The sequence below is a fragment of the Pteropus alecto genome, unplaced genomic scaffold (assembly GCF_000325575.1).
Source record: "Pteropus alecto unplaced genomic scaffold, ASM32557v1 scaffold73, whole genome shotgun sequence".
NCBI lineage: Eukaryota > Metazoa > Chordata > Mammalia > Chiroptera > Pteropodidae > Pteropus > Pteropus alecto.
The window spans coordinates 6,050,608-6,070,591 of NW_006436284.1; the positions used below are offsets into that span (position 1 = coordinate 6,050,608).

The 19,984-nt window shown below is 38.1% G+C and overlaps 1 protein-coding gene and 1 long non-coding RNA gene across 2 annotated transcripts in view; both read right to left on the reverse strand.

The window, feature by feature from the left end:
- ANKRD55 (ankyrin repeat domain 55) overlaps window positions 1-19,650 on the reverse strand; it is a 78,452-nt gene extending 58,802 nt beyond the window's left edge. The window contains exon 1 of the mRNA XM_006912470.2: window positions 19,564-19,650. Coding sequence (XP_006912532.1) covers window positions 19,564-19,621 — 58 coding nt within the window. The 5' untranslated portion in view covers window positions 19,622-19,650. The remainder of the gene's footprint in view (window positions 1-19,563) is intronic.
- LOC112480211 lies at window positions 1,640-5,984 on the reverse strand. The gene is made up of 2 exons (XR_003046521.1): window positions 5,898-5,984; window positions 1,640-4,935 (listed from the first exon to the last, which is right to left on the reverse strand). It is a non-coding gene; the product is annotated as an uncharacterized LOC112480211 (long non-coding RNA).
- Window positions 19,651-19,984: the final 334 nt, after the last annotated feature.

Sequence of the window (19,984 nt, forward strand, 5' to 3'; positions counted from 1 at the left end):
TTGATAGTGTCTTTTGATGTACAAGGCTTTAACTTTGATGTAGTTCAATTTGTCTATTTTTTCTTTTGTCGTTTATGCTTTTGTCATCATATCCAAGAAATCATTGCCAAACTGAATGTCATAAAGCTTTCTCCCAATGTTTTCTTCTAAAAGTTTTATACTTTTAGGTCTTATGTTTAGATTTTTGATCCATCTTGAGTTATTTTTTGTATATGGTGTTAAGACAAGGGTCTGACTTCACTGTTTTGCATGTGGCTGTCCAGTTGTTTCAGAACTATTTGATGAGAGACAGTTCTTCCCCACTGAATGGTCTTGAAAATCAGTTGACCAGAGATGCATGTGATTATTTCTAGACTCTCACTTCTGTTTCACAGATCCTTATGGGTCACCTCAAGAGGCTGAGCTTGCTGTCATTGAAGATGATCAATCTTGGCTAGATGGCCACCAATGAAATATACTGCAGAAGCAATTCTGACACAGAGTGAAGCACAGGGTAGGGGGAAAGGAAAATGTGTGAGGCAAAACAATGTACTTCAGAGTTCCTTCTAGCCCTGAGATATCATACAAAACCACAAAGCCATATAGAAATAGGAAATGAAGGGGCTTCCGGAGAGGTTTTGTAGAAACAGTTAATTTAAATTGCAGTCAGTGCAAATAACTAGGTCAAAACTTTAGATAGTGCAAAGAATTTGTGTAGAAATAAGTAAGGGTGTTATGCAGAAATAACAGGTACAAGGAGAAGAATGACTTATGATCCTTAATGGAATCTAAAACAAATACAAGAAAGATTTTCTACCTACGGTCACAAAACCATTTAAGACATGCAGGAGATCTACATCAACAAATAATATGTAAATCTTCCTTCTCTCCTTATCTATTGTTTGTCTGTCTGTCTGTCTATCTATCTATCTATCTATCTATCTATCTATCTATCTATCTAATCTATCATCTATCATCTATCTACCTATTTACCTCCCTCATCTATCTGTCTATGTCTGACTAGTATCATCTATTATCTATTTGTATTACCTTTCTTTCCATGTAGCTTAGAGAAGGAGCATGGTTTGAATGGCTTTGGCTTCTCTAACTGTGTGAAAGTTAAACAGATAGACTTGTGTATAGGTACATAAAAAGAAATTCCAGAGTTCACACAGAAGAAGAGAAACTAAAAGTAGAGAAAGTGGAAAAGAGACATAAAGATTAGGAAGAAAAAAGCATGTCAACAGATGTAGATTATATTTTATTAAACAAAAATGTGATATGTACGTATATGTGTGAAATATGTAAAGATTAGAAGACCATGCATCGAAAAAGTTAATAGAGATAATCTCTTGGATATCCTTCAGAACTTTCTTATATTTTCTAAATTCTCTATAATGAATTTATATTTTTTATAATCATTGAAATAAACCAAGGTTTTTCTTAAATATCGAAAAAAGGTGTGTCTACTATCTTCCCATTAATGCGCTGCTACTGGCAGACAGAACCTAGTGTGTCTGTAACAGAAAACAGGTCCTTGATATTTGACAAAGAAAAAAATGTATGTATTTTTCTAATTTTGACTTTTATAAATATCTTAGTAGATTTTGTTAATCCATGTCACCCCAATATTAAAAAAAATAATTAAAAAACAAACTGCTACGATTTAAAATTTTTATTAATTTTTACCTGAAAATTGGAAGGATAGATGTTATCTTCCTCATTTTTTGTTGTTAAAATCTTAACAGGTTTCAAGATGTATCATAAATTATCTAACTTATCCTCAGGGCCTAGCTTTTTAACATTAGGATTTCAGATATATGACAAGTTGCTAGAAATGTTTTTGACTACATGATCTTCTTCAAAGATTCTCAGAATTTGCACAAATGTGGGCCCCTTTCCTAGAGCTTCACACAGTGGCTCTGCCTTGAGTTATTGGGGAGTTCCTCGGGGAAGCCCTTGAGTGCACCAGTTATTGGGCTCTCTTCATTGACATTACCCAGAGGTCAGCTTGACATTTGTTCTCCTTAAGTTGTGACTGTTTTGTGTAAGAGCCAGACTACTGTAAGGACAGATTTAGTTTTGTAATTTCAAGAGACCAGGCCAGGATGGTCTTGAGAGGCTTCCTTTGTTTCATTCTATTCTGAGGATCCTTGGGTGGCTGAACCCACAGTAGAGTCACTAGTAGAGTCTGGATTCATTTTTGGTCAACTACAGAGAAGTCTGCAGATTTTTCTTAGAGTGTTCCTTGGAGTGGAGTCGATTACTTCTGAAGAACTGCAGTGTAATCATTCATCCATTTACTCAACCTTTATAATAGATGAATGAAACTGCAGGTTCAAAGGTTGTAGAGTCTCTGTCCCTAAGAGAGACACGTCCTAGTGGGAAGACAAGTGTATAACTTATGATTGCGATATACCAGGGATATTACTGCAGGACAGAGGGAGAATCACTTGAATGAATAGTTTCCTGGGCATTCTTCTAATTAGATCCATCTCTTCACTGGCAGGATTATCCTGAGTGCTTTGGGGACGGTAGAAAAATGCATTTTGAGGGCTGCCTGGAATGACCTATCTGTAAGTTGGTGAGGCCTTTCCACTTTCAGGGAGGATGCCAGGACTGCACTCAGATGGCTCCATGTGACAATATTGCCACCCACTGGTAATAAAGAATCTCTGTGTGGACCCTGGACCAGTATGGTGCTGGGTAGAATTAAAAGCCAGTCTGGAACACTCTGGCCATGCAGAAAGAAGTTTAAGGTCATTGATACAGTTGGCTGGCATTAAAACAAAATTACTTTCATGTGACTCGTCATACATATCACACATGGAGACAATATAGAAAAATGGAAATAGCATAGACCCAACCTCCAGAGTTTAAATCCTGATACTGTCACTTACTTGCTTTTGTGTGACCTTGGGCAAGTTGCTTAACTTCTCTATTACCATTTGTCAAATGCGATAAGAACAGTATTTACCTCTAGGGCTATTCTGAGAGCTAAATGAGTTAATCCACATAAAGTGCTTAGAGCAATGCTTGACATATTAAATATTCAAACTGTGTCAATTATTGTTATCAAGATTACTTCTCTGCCATAGATAGGAACCTCTGTCTTCTTTCTCCTTAATGAGATTCTTTGCCTTGCTTAGCAGGCTGCGGAGATTTTGTGAGCTAAAACATTTTGCTATTTCTCCTCTAGTCCTATAGGATGTATTGACTGAGGCTTTAACAGTATTTCATAAAGTGCCAGTCACATAGGATAAGGAAAAAAAGTTTCTTTCTAACATTTTAAAGAAAAAAATAGCTCCCAGCTTTCTGCATGTATCAGCTGAAAAAACAAATACTCAAAGCAATCTTCATGCCGTGGGAGTAGAAAAGAAAGGATTTCACTCTGTGGGGAGGAAGTCTTGCAACATTATTTATTATCTCAAAAGTAAATATCTGGCCAGAATCAGATCTTTCTTCATATCCAGATTTATGATGCAACACATGTTGCATTTCTTTGAATCTCAGCATTGCTGTGTTCCTCAGGGTGATTCTTCTGACCAGTGGACGCCATTCCCCAGTTAGCATTTCTACTGGATAGAGTGGGTGGGGGGCAGGGGGAGCTGGGAAATGGAATTTGCTGTTTCAAGAAGCATGTCTATGTTGAACTTCAGTAATGATGCCTCTCTAGATGCCTTCCATAGAACGCACTTTTATTTTAATAATATTAATCTTAAAAAGTAAGATCTCAATCTTTAATGCATAGGGCCTTTTGTATGTGTGAAATAAACAGATCGATTAATTGATTCAGTTTGCATGTTCAGTGGGTTTTCTCACTCATTCGAGTCTTGTGGAAATCTCCTTGATGTTAATATATTGTGTCAAGAAGTTCTTGGTAATTAGGAAGGTATAAATCTTGAATAAATTATATGAAAGATTGTGCGAGCCTGGTTGGTCTTTGGAAATTGAAAAGTAAGTCAAGTGCTGTTATTTCGATCACCTTTCCTCTGATCTCCCTTACTTTCTTTTGGATCAAATGTATGACTCTTCCTACCTCTTTTTCTTTCCAGAAATGGCGAGTGTTTACCCCAGGTATTTGCCATTTTAACTGAGGCATCCTGAAGGTAAGGAATAGGTGTAGAAACAGGATTTGTTTAGTTTGAAGAAGAGGAGACTCAGTTGGACATGACAGCTGTTTTTAAATACTGAAGAAGTTGGAAGATAGTTTAGACTTGTTTTCCTTACAGCCTGAGGGCAGAACCAGTTCTGGTAGATAGAAATTGGAATAAGAAAAACTTTTGAATGGCTAGAGCTGTTCAGAACTAGAAGGAACTACCTTGTGAGCTAAAGTGCTCCTCATCACTACTTATTTCAGCAAGTTGTGACCAAACGTATCTCAGGATACTCTTGAAGAGATAACCTGCACTGAGTAGAAGGTTGACCTTTAAGGTTCCTTTCGTGCTTGATGTTCTATGTGTCTTTCTCACGTATGTAAGAACCAAATAATGAATTACCTATCATTGATGAACAATGACTCCTGGGCTGGGAGCGATTTGGAAAAGGGGGTCTTCCTTGGGTCCCTTAAATGGCATCCTCCTGGTGGCCTTCTACTCTGGCCACTTGTAAAACTGCCCCTAGTGCCTTGATCTCCTGAAAATAGTTTTAGAAAACGAATGTAATTTGGGTAGCTGGTCCAAGTGTCAGATTAAACAAGTACATCTCTCCGTAGTCCCTTAGCTTTGCATCATTCCTGAAGCCGGTGCAGCCACACTCTGTCAGCTGGCCTTCCATAGACTTTCTCATTGTCTTGACTCTGTCAATAATTCATTCCCAAATTGGACAAGATCTCTTCTTTCTTCATATTTTCCTTAAAATTGCACTGACCCTGTAAAGTATCCACACGTGCTTCCTATCCACAGTCACGGATTGACAGTAGCTCCTGGATGGCTGTCTCCTGGGTTCCTAAAGATGCTTGAAGGCGATTAAAATAGAATCATTTCTCACAACACTGGAGTTGTTACTGGTACCTGCCTTGATTTTACTGTTGCTTTATAAAGGCAGAGAATAAAACCCAACCTGGTGAATTATCACCCTTCATGTGACTGCGCTAGAACTTTGGAAGTATGGCTTTGCTTTTATTATAGAAAAGATCCTTTAGATAGTAGAAGCTTGAGTAGTATTGGATATGTGATAGATACTTGATAAGTGTGTATTTGCTGATTTAATTACCATGTTTTTTTCTAAATGGCAAATTGAAGAGGGGTAGATATACAAAATGAAAGTTCAGTTCTCATAATCCTTGGGAAGAGAGTTAGAAAAAGTGATGGAAAGAGTCTTCTGCTGCTTTGAACAATTTTATAAGGCATATCACTAGCATTTTAAGTAGAGTTGAAGTAAGTGAACAGCTTCCTTCAAGTCTCATATATTATGGATATATGGTTTAAGTAAGGCTGATTTAAATCATATCATCAGAGCTGTGAGCATGTAATGTTGTGAGGTCTAAAGGAGTGACAACAGAAGTAACTTCTCAGTAACTAATAAATTTGACTTAAATCTGAATTTCATAAAGAACTCTCTTTTGGAAAAGTGAACATGTTAGCCACGTGCGTTACTGTGAACCACTCTGGGTTCAGCTGGCTATTTTGTAAAATGAGAGATTGGCTCTATCCCTGGATCTCAACACTGGTTGTACATTAGAATCACCTTGGGAGCTTAAAAAAACTGACACGCCAAGTGGTATCCCCAAATATTTTCATTTAATTGATCTGTTATCTTGTATGTTATTTTATATACCCTTTTGGATTATAAAAATTATGAGAATACAGATAAGAAGAAAATATATACTCGAAGATAATTAACATTAAGAAGCTGGTGTGCTGTATGTACTTGACTTACGTGGGCTTGCTTCCCATCCACCTCTGTCTTCCACCTACCTGCGGAACATAATGCAGGCATGGGGAGAAGCGCTGGCAGGAGTGGAAGCCTGGAAGCTTGAAAAGTCTGAGTTGCTTCAGAGTGTGTAGTCATGGGCCTCTGCCCTTCCCATCTTCCTCCTCAAAAGCTGAACTGTCTCCTGCCCCCATCCTACAGCCAGAATGGACATGGCTGAAAATGCGTGGTAACCTAACTCATAGGTCATATTAAAGAGAAGGCCCATTCCCAAGGAACAAACAAAGAATTTAAAAGGTCTAAACAGCCTGGAGGCCAGGAGGCAAAGAACAGGAGGGAGAAAAATCTGGAAGGTGCCATAGCCTGAGGTGGGTAGTACCCCAGGGATTAGGTTAGTGGCTAATGCCCCTGGCTACAGTTTATGAGCAGTGGCTGCTGCTGGGGCAGGACCAAGCTAGTGATGCAAATCCCAGATCTCCCATACTTTGATCTTTCTATTGATTAGAATACAATGATAAAATCTGAAGAAAATGGTTAAGATTTTCTGAGATCCAAGTGAGGTTGGCTAATGCCAAGGTCAATTTGTTGCTCATTTATCAAGTGGATCTTTGTCCCCTGCTGCCTACCCTGAATTCTCCTCTCACAGTCTCATCAAGGGTGATATTAACAGTATCTAACAACTGGCTTGTCAGAGCCCCAATCAGAACGGAGCAGGCCTAACAGCTGAAGTGGGGTCAATAATTTTTAGCCGCTGGATTGTGGGTAGTATATGTATATGCCTCTGAGCAACTCTTACTGATATGAAGGTCTGGAGATATTTTAACATGTAATAGCCAATGACTAACTGTTCTGAGCATTGTGCTGGAGTTATATGTAATTCATTCTTTCTAAAAATAAGATCGCGTTGTGTATATAATTTTGATTTTTGCTCTTTTTCATTTATTATTGACCATAAATGTTTTCCTATGTCATAAAATAAGATTTAAAAATACTATTTATAAAAATATGGCATTAAATCCACTGATTTTAGCACAACTAATTGAATCAATTGTCATATTATTGGACATTTAAATTCTTCCTCTTTTTTGAGAATTATAAATTTTGTTGCTATTCTAAGTAATACTATAACATTCTTGCATATATGTCCTTTGATGTATCTTTCAGTATTTTCTTTGGATACATTCCTAGAAGTGAACTTGGAGTCAATGGATTTGACTGTCAAATTGCCCTCCAGAGAGGCTGAAGTAACACACTCTCTCCAAGCAGTGCTTGAAAGCCCAAATTTCACCCCATCCTTAATGACGCTGTGCATTATCGTTTTTTTTTTTTAAAAATTAATATTGATGTGAAAGGAGAATAGTATACTGTTTCTAATGACCATTTATTTTATTGTTCCAAAGAAATAACTTTCTTCATATGTTTACCGCCATTTATTAGTTTTTTATTGGTGTCTTTATATCTCATTATGTCAAGGCATTTGTCTTTATCTAATTGATTTGAAAGAGCTTTATATACAGAAAGTACACTAACTCTTTATCTGTTATCTATGCCATAGTTACTTTTTCCTGTTTGCCATTTAAGTTTGTTTTAATTGGTTTTTGAAAAATACATTTTCAGTGTTTCCGTAGTCAAAATCTATGGATATTGCATTTAAAAAATGTATTTCATCGTTTTTATAGTTAGAAAGGTCATCTCTGTGGAAATTTATTTATTTGTTAACATTTAACTGTAATTAATATAGAATTTTTAAACTTATGACACAATTTTATTTGAAATAGTCAATCATTGGATTTTGTCCCTTTCCTTGCAAAGCTGTAATGACAGCCTCAGCATATACTAAATCATTGTTAATGCTTTGGAGGTGGCTCTTTCTACTGTGCATTCACAAAAGCTGTGGTGTGGGCAGCAGGGACCCCATGACTATCTATAATGCTGCACACATGAACTTGGGGATGTGGCCAAAGTGTGCCTCAGTCACATTCCACAGAATCTTGTGGTTAGTCCACAGTCAACGTTCTTAGTTAGCTTTTTTTGTGTTTCCTGCACAGTTTTGAAGTCTAGAATTTTTAGTAGCACATTAGAAGTAAGTAAAAAGCTCAGAACAACCCGAAAGTTAGCAAAAATTGCCACACAATCACTTCAACACAATAATGTCTCCCCGAGGCTATGGAAGCATTATTGCATTGTTCGCTGGGGTCTGTTTAGCACTGCTTCACTGTCTGAATAACAGTCACATGATGGTCAACGCTTACATTGTGCTTACTAAGCATCAGGCACGGTGCTAAGCCCTTTTTCTAAATCAGCTCATTTAATGCTCACTTTGTGAGGTAGGTACTACAATTATTCTCATTTTATGCATAGGGCATAAAAGCGACTTACCCAAAGACAGTCAGTAAGTAGTGAAACTCAGAAAGGCCTGTGGCCTGTCTGTCAGGCCTCCGATTCCACCCTCTGATGCATGTGCGCTGCTGTCTACAACTACCTGTTCACTCAGGGGTGAAGCTTTTGAACTCATGACCCTTGCTGGGTGCTGGGCAGACATTCCACATTCCATTCTCTCACCCTCACACCCATACCCCACTCTCCACTCTGTTGCCCAAGTGTCTCCTCAGCTTTCTGCCTGACATACATTATTGTGCTAGAGTTTATAATCATTTGTAGCAAAAATAAACTTTGCATATTAATCCAAAATTTAAAATCCATCTGTGAAGAGTTGGTTATACACTAGGGAGAATTAAAGTTAATGGTAATAGCAAAAGATTCTGAAGTGAGATAGAGTGAATTCTTTAAAATGACCTTTAAAAAGCATTAAAAAAGAGTGAAATTTTTCTAATTTATTTTCTAAGGCTAGCATAAGCTGTGAAGACACACACAGAGGGACCTATAGAAAAGTTCAACTTGTGAACACAAAAGTCTAAATTTTAAATTAAAATTTGATCAGATTATAAAGACGTTTTGATTCTAGGATATCTATTAATAAAATATATCACACCAATAGAGCAAAGGGGAAATACGTGATTACATGAGTAAAGAATAACAAGATGTTAGATAAAATTTGATATCTGTTGCTAAAAATATGCTTGACATGTAGGAATAAATATTATATTTTTAATATAATTAAGTACATTTAGTTCAAATCAACTGCAAATATCACAGCTAATAGTGAAGCAACAGAGAAAGAAATAAACTGTATCTAATGAAATAAGATGAAGCACAAAGAAATGAAATAATCATAAAGGAAGAGCAAAATTATTATAATTTGATAATAGTTAACTTGTACAGATGACTCATGTTCCATGCACTGACTGGTTCATTTGAATTAGGCTGTTTGTTTGTTTTTCAACAATTTTATAGAGTAAGTGGTACCTTATCTACTTACAGATAAGGAAATTGAAGTACAGAGAGATTTACTCATTTTCCCAGTGTTGCACAGCTATTAAGTAGCAGAGCGGGATTTGAAACCAGTCCATCTGACCAGGATAACATAGGAGAATTAACCAAAGAATAATTAGGATTAGGAAGATCTAATTAAGTTATTAGTCAGTTTAAAATATAAAACTAGACAGTTCTTATTTAATAATGTAAGGAGGAAAATAACTCCTCCTTACACTGAAAACAGTTCATTACAGTGAAAATATAAAATACTCAAGAATAAATATTCAGAATCATAATGAGGAAAGCTACAGAACTTTACTGAAGGATATAATTAACGATTTGAATTTGTAAAGATACATGCCCAGTTCTCAGATAGGACAACCAAATAAATAGTATAACCAATTTCAATTATTACACAGATTCGTTTGTAAATTTAATGTCATTTCAATAAAAGTTCCAACAGTTCTTTGGGAGTAGGGCTCAGGAAAACACTTTCAATTGTTAAAAGAATAGATAACTTTATGCTTTAAAGAAGAAAAAAGAATATATATACATATACATATTTGCTTATCTATACTTGGAACTGACCTCTGTGGAAAGAAGCATGAGAAACTACTTATGGTCTTTCGCCTACAGGGAAGGGGGAATTGGATGGCTGCAGGGGTTGGAGGGGAGAGGGGGAGATTTTTTATTGTACATTGTTTTATACCTTGAAAGTGTTTGAATGTATTATCGTTCCAAAATCAAAAAAAAAAAAAACAAACAAAAAGAGGGGAAAAAAAATGAGTAAGAATATCTGATAACGTTTTTAAAAAAAAAAAACCACATAGAGAGGTTTACTCTATTCAATAGTAAAACATGAAACTAATAATTTAAAAAGTGAGTTTCTGACTCAAAACTAGATATTTCTAGAACAGCACAGCGAGTCTAGAAATTTTCCTGGTGCCGCCAGCACAGAGAGTGGAAGCTAACAGGCAGGCTGACTGAGCAAAGGGAAGTGTTTTACTAGAAGGCAAATCTTAGGGGATAAACACCAAACAGTGGAAAAGGAAAGTAGAAGTGCTCTAAGGCATATCTGTTTTTGTGGAAAATTATTTTCCTTCTGATATGGTTTTCCTGCTCAGGCAATTTCTGCCCCTTCAAATTTCTAAGTAAAAAAAAAAGCGGGTACTAGGCTGTGAATTCATTACAGAGAGGGAGACAGCTTGAGAGGTGGATGATCTCTTGACCTGGAAAGACTGGTCATCCATATGACCTCAGGTAAGTCATTTATAAGTATCACTAGCACTTGCTAAGTGATTACTCTGGGCTCCGCACGGTTGCAGGTGCTTTGTATGTATTCATTAATTCAGTCTTTACAAACAATCCTTTGTGGTGGCAGCATCTTATTTTATAAGCTGGGAAAGTGAGGTATACAGGTGTTTAACAGCTGGGTCACACATAAGTGGCAGCACTGGGACTTCAACTGTGCCGTTTGGCTCCAGTGGCCATTAACAGTTCACTACACCATACTACCACTGATCCCTCTGTGTGACAGTTTTCACATATAAAAAGTGAGAGAGTTGGATTACACATTCACTGAGGTTTCTTCCAATTCTGCCAGTAGTACTGTTCTAAGGCAAAACACCTCCAGGATCGGTCCTTAAATTGGTTTCTGATGTGACACCTGAAACCAGACTCATACAAGCCCATTTTGACTCCTGTCTCTGTTCAGGGGCCCATGCTGAGTCAGCCAGGTTGTGGCCAAAACTCTAGGATACTATTTTTGAATAGCACTAAGTAACCAGAAAGATAAGTGTCCATTCAGATGAATTTCAGGTGTCCCTCTCAAGGTTCTTAAAAATAAATTTTTTTTTAAAACACCAGACTGTGTTCTGATTTATTGTGGTGAGTTAGAGAGCAAATAAATTATTTCAAGTTTACCCATGATCAAAGCATAGAATGTCAAAGTTAAACTAATTCTTTTCCTTTTTTATCAGCTGCTGTTTATGTTTACAGGGTTGGAGCTCTTTGAACTGTCTCTTGGAAAAACATTAATCTGTTGCTGCGCAGAACAAATGGACAGAACAGGAAAATGATAAAGCATCTGCCTTCAGAAGTTTCTGTGATGGAACCCAAGCCCTGGCTTTGCAAATATCCAGCTCTCATCACATCAATTCCACAGGTCACTTTGCAGTGTAATCCTACCCTTTTAACCTCTCCCTCCTCCTCCTCAGATTCTGATGCAGTTTTCCCCTCCAGAGAATGGCTACCATGGAGATTGGATCTGCCCCTACCCTAGCAGAGGTCAACTGTCACTGAGCTGAGCCCTCTGGCCAGAGCTCATTGTGAATGAAAGCACAGCCCAGGGGAGCTGGCCCAGCCTGAGTAAATATAGCCACCATTGCTTTTCTTTTCCTTCTCATGCCAGGGGGCACGATGGGGTTATTGGGGTGGGCTATCGGAATCCAGAAAGTATAAGTTGGTGGCGAAGGGGAATGTGAGCAGTGCTCAGGGGTCAGAAGCAAGAGTTAAAATGGCAGCTTTGCTCCTTGACCTGTATAGCCTTGGGCAAGTCGTATAAGCTCAGACGAAGTGGAAATCAAATGTTATCTCATAGGTTGCGTTGAGGATCAAGTGAGATAATGGAAATGAGGAGTTTAGCACAGTGTCTGGCACCTAGGCTGCTTAATAAAGCAGACTTATTGCTCTTCTGATTATTGATGCTGGTTAATATTCTTGGCTTGAACACTCTATTTCTTTTAGGAAGCTACTCCCCAACCCTGGTGTGGAAGTTGAGTTGCTATGGGTCCATCTTGGCGGCTGAGAGGCTAGGCACAGGCTGAGTGGGGCTAAGAGGCTCTGAGGAATAGAGCCTTTTGCTAGTTAAGAGAATACATAACACTTTCTATACTGAAATCATTTTAGTATCGTTTGAATATTTTGAAGAAGGTGGTATTAATTTTACAGTATTTTAAAAACTCTGTAAGAACTGGTCAATATCTAATAGTGTTAACCTCACATTACCATTTAAAAGGATTTAAACAATACTATACTAACCTGAGATGGATGCACCACCTGTGTGGTATCCTGGCTGGGAATGTATAATCTAAATCTAATCATGAGGAAGCATTAGATAAACTTGAAAGGAGGAACTCAGTATTAAAAAAAAAAGAGTATAATTTTCAAAAGTGTCAGTGTCATAAAAGACAAAGAAAGTGTGGAAATGTCCTAGAGTTAAAGGAGACATGGTGATGAAATGTAATACCTAATCCTAGACTGGATTCTGTACTGGGGGAAAAATGCCATAAAAGACATTTATTGGGTCAATAGACAAACTTGGAATGCAGACAGATTAAAGTACACACACACACACACACACACACACACACACAGGAGCAGAAAAAAGAGAAGTACACAGAAAAAAAAAGAAAGACCAAACAATAAAGCAAATATGGGGTAAAATGTTAATGCTAGGTGAATCTAGGTAAAAGATATACAAGTATTTTTTATACACTTCTTACATTTCTTTAAGTTTTAAGTACTTTTCAAATAAAAAGTTAAAAAATTATTAGAGTACTATTAAATATTATGTATGTATATTTTAAAATTCTGAGGACACATTTAGAAATGGAGATATTTCTCCCATAGACTGAAACATCTTTCCTTTGCTTCCTCCCCCAGTATACACAATAAAATAAGATTAGCCTCATCCTGGTGCAAGTGCTATGTTCAAGTTTTACAAAAAGAAAACTGAGGGCCCTTACTAAGCACACAAGCCTATTTACAAGTTTAAAGTTAATATTAGGGTAAAACCACCATGATTTTAAGAGGTAAATCAGAAAATCTGAGATATAGCTTATTTATGATACAAGTGAATTCTCAGAATCAGCAAACATTTTAGATCGAATGATCGACAGGCTTCTTGAGAGTTACAAGCGTGCTAAACGTGTTACTCCTGGTTGGCGAGGTCTTTCTTCAAGATGGTGTCTAGCTCATACCCAGCCTTGGACCTTAGTGCATCCAGACCCTTACCTTCTCACTTTGTCCCATATTTGGGGATGAGTGAGATGTTTGTTTCATACTTGCTTGGTAATATAAACAGCTGCAAATTTAGTGGCTTTTATTTAAAAATACCTTGGCATCCAAAAAAGATTGCATCAAAGAGAAAATCCATAGATATCAATTATCCAACATAGTTGCTTAATAATTGTTAAACAAATGTGGAGTTTATGAACAGAGATGATAGGAAAAACTCAGTGTGGTTATCCAGCTGACTTTTGGACAAGAGGCTGAGTTAAGGGTTTGCCTTCTGAAGTTGATCTGGCTACATTGTGGGACATCAGGGTAAAATTCTGGGTTAATTCTGGAGATCTGGCCCTTATTTCCTCTGGATACCACACCTAGATCCTCCGTCTTAAGATGCATACTTTGGCAAGACTGGATAAGATCAGTCTGGGGCTTAACTCTAGAATCAGCAAACATTTTAGATTGAATGATTGACAGGCTTCTTGAGAGTCACAAGCGTGCTAAACGTGTTACTCCTGGTTGGTGAGGTCTTTCTTCAAGACGGTGTCTAGCTCATCATACCCAGCCTTGGACCTTAGTGCATCCAGACCCTTACCTTCTCACTTTGTCCCATATTTGGGGATGAGTGAGATGTTTGTTTCATACTTGCTTGGTAATATAAACAGCTGCAAATTTAGTGGCTTTTGTTTAAAAATACCTTGACATCCAAAAAAGATTGCATCAAAGAGAAAATCCATAGATATCAATTATCCAACATAGTTGCTTAATAATTGTTAAACAAACGTAGAGTTTATGAGCAGAGATGATAGGAAAAACTCAGTGTGGTTATCCAGCTGACTTTTGGACAAGAGGCTGAGTTAAGGGTTTGCCTTCTGAAGTTGATCTGGCTACATTGTGGGACATCAGGGTAAAATTCTGGGTTAATTCTGGAGATCTGGCCCTTATTTCCTCTGGATACCACACCTAGATCCTCCGTCTTAAGATGCATACTTTGGCAAGACTGGATAAGATCAGTCTGGGGCTTAACTCTAGCTAGGCCTGCCAGAGGGGCCAGGACTGGACTAGTCTGTCACAGCTTTTCCCAGGAGTTGATTGATTGGAGGGAGATTCCTGTGTGCTGGAAAGGGAGAACAAAGGAGGCAGAAAAAGGGGAGGGGTTGGCATCCAGCAACATGTTTGCCTAGGCTTAGCCTGGAGTAGGCAAGAACAGTGGAAAAAGACTTCTTCTCCCATCTCTCTTTTCCCTTCTGCTACTCATTCTTGACCAAGAGAGGGAGAAGGCTGTGCATTTTCCCTCAAGCAACAGATAATCTGCTTCTAAACTTGTGGACTGGTCATTTGCCAGCTAATCTTCCTCTATCTGGACCATCGATCTGAAAATCAATCACAGAATTCTCCTCAGTGTTCCTGGGTTTTATTCCCAGGAAGGTCTGTGAACCTAAAATAATTCACTGAGCCCAAATCATCTCCTCTTTCCTTTTTCCTTTTCTTGCCTTTTCTCTGCTCTCTTCCCAAACCCCTTTCAAAATCTGCTTATTTTTCCTTTGGAGGTGTCTGGTTGGCACACCAGAATTTTGCTTTTCCAGCAAAGTGCAAATCTGTGTACTTTAAGTTCTACTTGGTTAGCATTCCCATTTTAGATGAAAAGTTGGAAATTAAAACCAACACATCAACCCTGCTAAGTCCACAACACAATGGGGTAACAGCCTACTAATGAAAATATATCCTTCATTAATTTGAATTTTTATTGATGTCTTATTTCTTCACTAAAATTTATGGTTGATCAAGAAAGAGTCCTGTAGTAGGGAGAATACAGGTTTTGAAGTCAAGCAGGTTTAGGCTTGAATCTCAGGTTTGCCATTTTGTCTTGCAGTAACCTTGGGTAGTCACAAACTTTTTGAATTTCCTTATTGGTCAAAGGGAGGAATAATAGTGGGGCTGATGTGAGGATTAAATGAGTTAGTCTATGTACAGTCCCTGGCACAAAGCTTGGCTCTGCTTAGTGCTTAATAAACATTAGGTCTTATCATGATGTAATCTATGCAAAGTGCCTACACAGAGTCTGCACCAAAAAGATGCCATTTCCACTCCAGGTCTCAAATGCCAAATTTCCTTCCAGCTTAAATGAAAATGGATTTTTACCAAAACCAAGTCATAAGGCTACATATTTTCTGAGAAGGGACTTGAGATTTGACCTCTTTTCATGCCATGTAGTGGGCTAAACATATAGTGGCCCTGAAGATATATCCATGCCCTAATCCCCAGAACCTGTGAATGTTACTTTATATAGCAAAAGAGTGAATATCACCTTATATGTCAAAAGATGTGATTAGGTTAAGGATCTTGAGAATAGTAGTTTATCCTGGATTATTTGGGTGGGCCCTAAATGTAATCACATATCATTCTAAGAGAGAAAAGAGAGAGTTTTGAGAGACAGAAGAGAGAGGCACACAGAGAAGGCCATGTGAAGACAGAGACAAGACTGGGGTGATGAGGCCACAAGCAGCCAGAAGCTGGAAGAGGCAAGGAAGGCTTCTTCCCCAGAGCCTGCAGAAGCAGTGCACCCACTGCTGACATCTTGATTTCATACTTCTGGCCTCCAGAACTATGAGATAATACTGAGGCACACAGAGAAGGCCATGTGAAGACAGAGACAAGACTGGGGTGATGAGGCCACAAGCAGCCAGAAGCTGGAAGAGGCAAGGAAGGCTTCTTCCCCAGAGCCTGCAGAAGCAGTGCACCCACTGCTGACATTTTGATTTCATACTTCTGGCCTCCAGACCTATGAGATAATTCATGTCTGTTGTTTTAAGCCACCCAGCTTGTGGTAATTTGTTACGGCATCTAGGACAGCAATGCTCTGTATTAATCTGGGTTGGAGGGCTGAGCCCCTCCTCTTATTCCCTCAACAACTCTGCCAGAGAAAAATCTGTGAGAGTGAGCCACAGCCCCCACAGGTACCTGCAAATACACTGTCCAGCAAGCACATTTCTCACGGAACCTGGGCCAGGCCAGGGGTGAATGAAGCCCTTTGGATCACACTTCTCACTCCCATTTTCTCTCTGAGGCCTGGGGTTCCTTCTCAGGCACAGCAAAGCTTGTCCTTCCACAATTGGAGACAAAGCTTAAAGTGCAAATATCTCCAGTTACATAATATCTCAGCTTCAGGAGGAACCTCGGAGTTCTGTAGTAAACAGTTTTACTACAGGTCCTTTCCTGTGTGTGGGCTTTGAGACGGAAGAAAGCCAGGAAGAGCACGTGGGACCAGAAGAGATGTTGCTATGGTGAAAGCAAAAAGCACCATGCAGGAGTGGAAATCTCTCACAATTTCACAAAGTAAGTCAGAGATGGGGCCCTAATCCCCTTGGCCAGTCAGAAAACCTAATCTTTAAGCCTCCCAGCAACACTGTGACTATATAATATTATCCACATTTTACAAATGAGGAGATCAATCAGTTTGTCCAAGTTCATGATACTGGGAAGAGGACAGACAGGAAGGACTTGAGCAAATGACCATCTATTCCCAAGCCCTTGGCATAGAGATGTCTTGTTACCGCTACTAAAGAGAAATATAGAAAAATGCAATTGGATTTGCAGAGGAATTTAGGCTTAGCAGATCCACCTTGTCCGAGCCCTGAAGGTCATTATGTATCATATTTTTCAAGTGCACAACGCTAACCATTCTCTGGGCAACCATGAGCCAAATCTGCCTGAATCCTATGCCCATCCCAGAGCAGCTGTTAGGGCCAGAGATCACCCATAAAAGGAAGCACCCTGTAGTTCTATTGTCTAGATAGAGAACTCCTGAGTCTCAGCCCCCATCTCTTACTAATTAGCTGTGTTATCATTATTTTAAAAAGGCCCACCTTCTAACCTCTCCGTGCTTTACTTTTCCTATGTGAGATGTTAGGGGGGTGGATTGGATGAGTGGTTCTCAATCTTTGCTGTGCATTAGAACTTCCTGAGGAGTTTTTGTCAGCCCATTACCTACACCAATTAAATGGAAATCTCAAGAGTGAGATTCAGGCATCAGCGTTTTCAGAAACTGTCCAGGTGATTCTGATGTGCGGCCAAGTTTAAGAATCAGTGGATTACATGACTTTTAATGTCTTTCCAGATGTAATGTCTTTAGTCAATGTCTGCATGAAGAGCCAGTGGATATTAGAGTTTCGATTCCCCAGATATTCAGAATTCACACTAAAAAAAGCCCCACACTCAACTTTTCAAAAGAAAACCACTTTGTCATGGTTTGACCAACAATATGGTATTTTAAATCTGTATAATGGTCTAAACCTATCATGGTCTTTCATACTTTTAAGAAGATGGAAGGATTAATGAGATAATAGAGCTATTCAGATATCATTTAGTTAATAATTATTCTAGGGGTTGCTCTAAATGGTACCCTGGAATTCAAAAAATATTAATATAATCTAGTTAACTGGCATTAACTAAGCCCTCATTTGTCCTGAGGACAACTAAATTCAAGCTGGAGATAGAGAGGTGAATAGTCTTTTGTACTTGAGGAACTCATGGTCCAGGGTGGTAATATTTATCACAGCAATAATAATAACATAAGCAGCCACAATTTGAAAGTACATTGCACATCAGGCACTGTGACAGGTGCTTTTTAATATTATTTTAGAATCTCACAACAACCCTGCTGGATAAGCATCATTTCTTTCATTTTATTGCTGAAGAAATTAGAGCTCAGAGAGGTTAGGTAAATTGCCAAAGGTCACACAGCTAAGAGTTAGTTCATCTGCCATTCCAACTTATATGGCTCATGCTATTGCCACCACTTTTTGAAAGAAAAGATTGAGAAATAGAGGCAGAGATGGCAGGCAAAGGGTTAACTTACTTGGGAGAGAATCAAGCCTAGAGTGGAAGAATTGCTGTGAATTGCTCACTTGAGAGATACTCTAAGAAAATAAATATTGTATATTAACTTTTTAACTATGTTTGGGCTCAGTCTTGTTAGGAGTTACACACAGAACCGCTTAATTCATTATGAAGGGCTAGTTCTCTGCAGTCAGTTCTAGCTCCTTCAAATTACTCATAAACCAATTGTGTTCCTCTTTGGATTGCATAGCTCAACAACATCATTTTTAAAGCTGCTATGAGGCCTTTGGATCCAGGCATATTTTCACTTTCGCGGATTGCCATCAGTGATACAAAATGTACAAAGAGGAGAGGATAATGGTGGGCACAGCTGTAACAATCACATTCTCTACGGTGTCCGTACCCAAACGCAGTGTGAACCAGCACATTCTGAAGGTACACACACGCACTATTCAAAATGAGTTAAGACCTGGAGATCAAACCATATGTAATATACACATACATATGGTTACTCAAAAATCTAAATAAAAATCTATTAATTGAGAAAATACTGAGCTAAAATAATTCACTCATGAAACTAGACATAGCTTAAAGGGAAGTAAACATGCTATGATCTAGAGTAAGAAAAGGAAAAAAGAAAGAAGCAGTGAATTTTCTTAATGAGGCTTTCATAAACCACCATTTTTATGTTTTAGCCAAAACAAGCAAATGACCAAAGGACCTTGAAATATTCTTAGAATATACTGAAGAATATTCAGAGATTGCAGAAAGTGGTTTAGATATCAGATATTTAAAAATATATGCTAAAAATATTTATTACACTTACAGAATGAGAATTTCCTGTACATATGTAGAAAAAATGCATAATTACACATAGGTATTGTGTATATGTATATATACACTCTTCATATGCAGAATGTACACACAGACTTCATGGCTGAATACGTTTTTATGAGTCAATTTCACAACAATCCTTTCATACGGAAAATTACCTCTACTCTGAAAATTATGAGTAAGAAAGATGTATGCTGTCATTGCAAATAATAAATAGTGATAAGTCATTACCTCAGATGAGATAATATATCAACTACAGTGCAAATCTGGGCAACACCTATTTGTGAAAGAAATTGAGATGTTATGAAACTATAGTAATAAAATATTACTATAATTTGTTTCTTTTTATTTTACTTACTCTAATATATTTTTCAGAGATTTGAAAACAAAACAAATGAGAATGAAGATGATACTATCTGAAATAGCCAGTGTGCTTGAAACCTAATTTTTTAAAATTTGTAGGCAAAAGCACTTTAGCAAGACAAACAGATCACAAGCTTATTTAAAACAGGTTTGTTTTCTATGTGAAATCCTCTTTCCACAACACACACACACACACACACACACCCTTCCTCTCTCCATACAACTGCAAATCACTACTGTTGGAATAAAGATGTGAAAAAGCCAAAGGATATGTTAAAGCAGCATTTTTACCTTTTTGCTGATCAAACACAGATGGAGTGCTGAAATCCATGGTTGCCTGTCGCATCATTTACCATCAGAATGGCAAAAAGCATCCAGGTCTCTAGAGAGGAGAAAACAGCATCTCACTCGTTACAGTCAACACAACAGTCAGATACAGCATCACTTGCCAAGACCTCTGTTTGGGAATTAAATGTGCATTAGAGCTGCAGCTTGTTGTCGAGGCAAATGATAGAAATAGGTAAATGTTTTTCCTACAATACCCGCCAGGAAAAGAGTTACTTCTCACAGCCTCATTCGTCAGCTATATTTGTGTTAAGTATTACATACCCTCCACCCCCGACCAAATATACAAAAAAACTCAGATCCTGAAAAACAGTATTCTTGGGGGTCGCCTGCCTTAAATCTGGGCCATGAAAACTCTGGAGGTCAC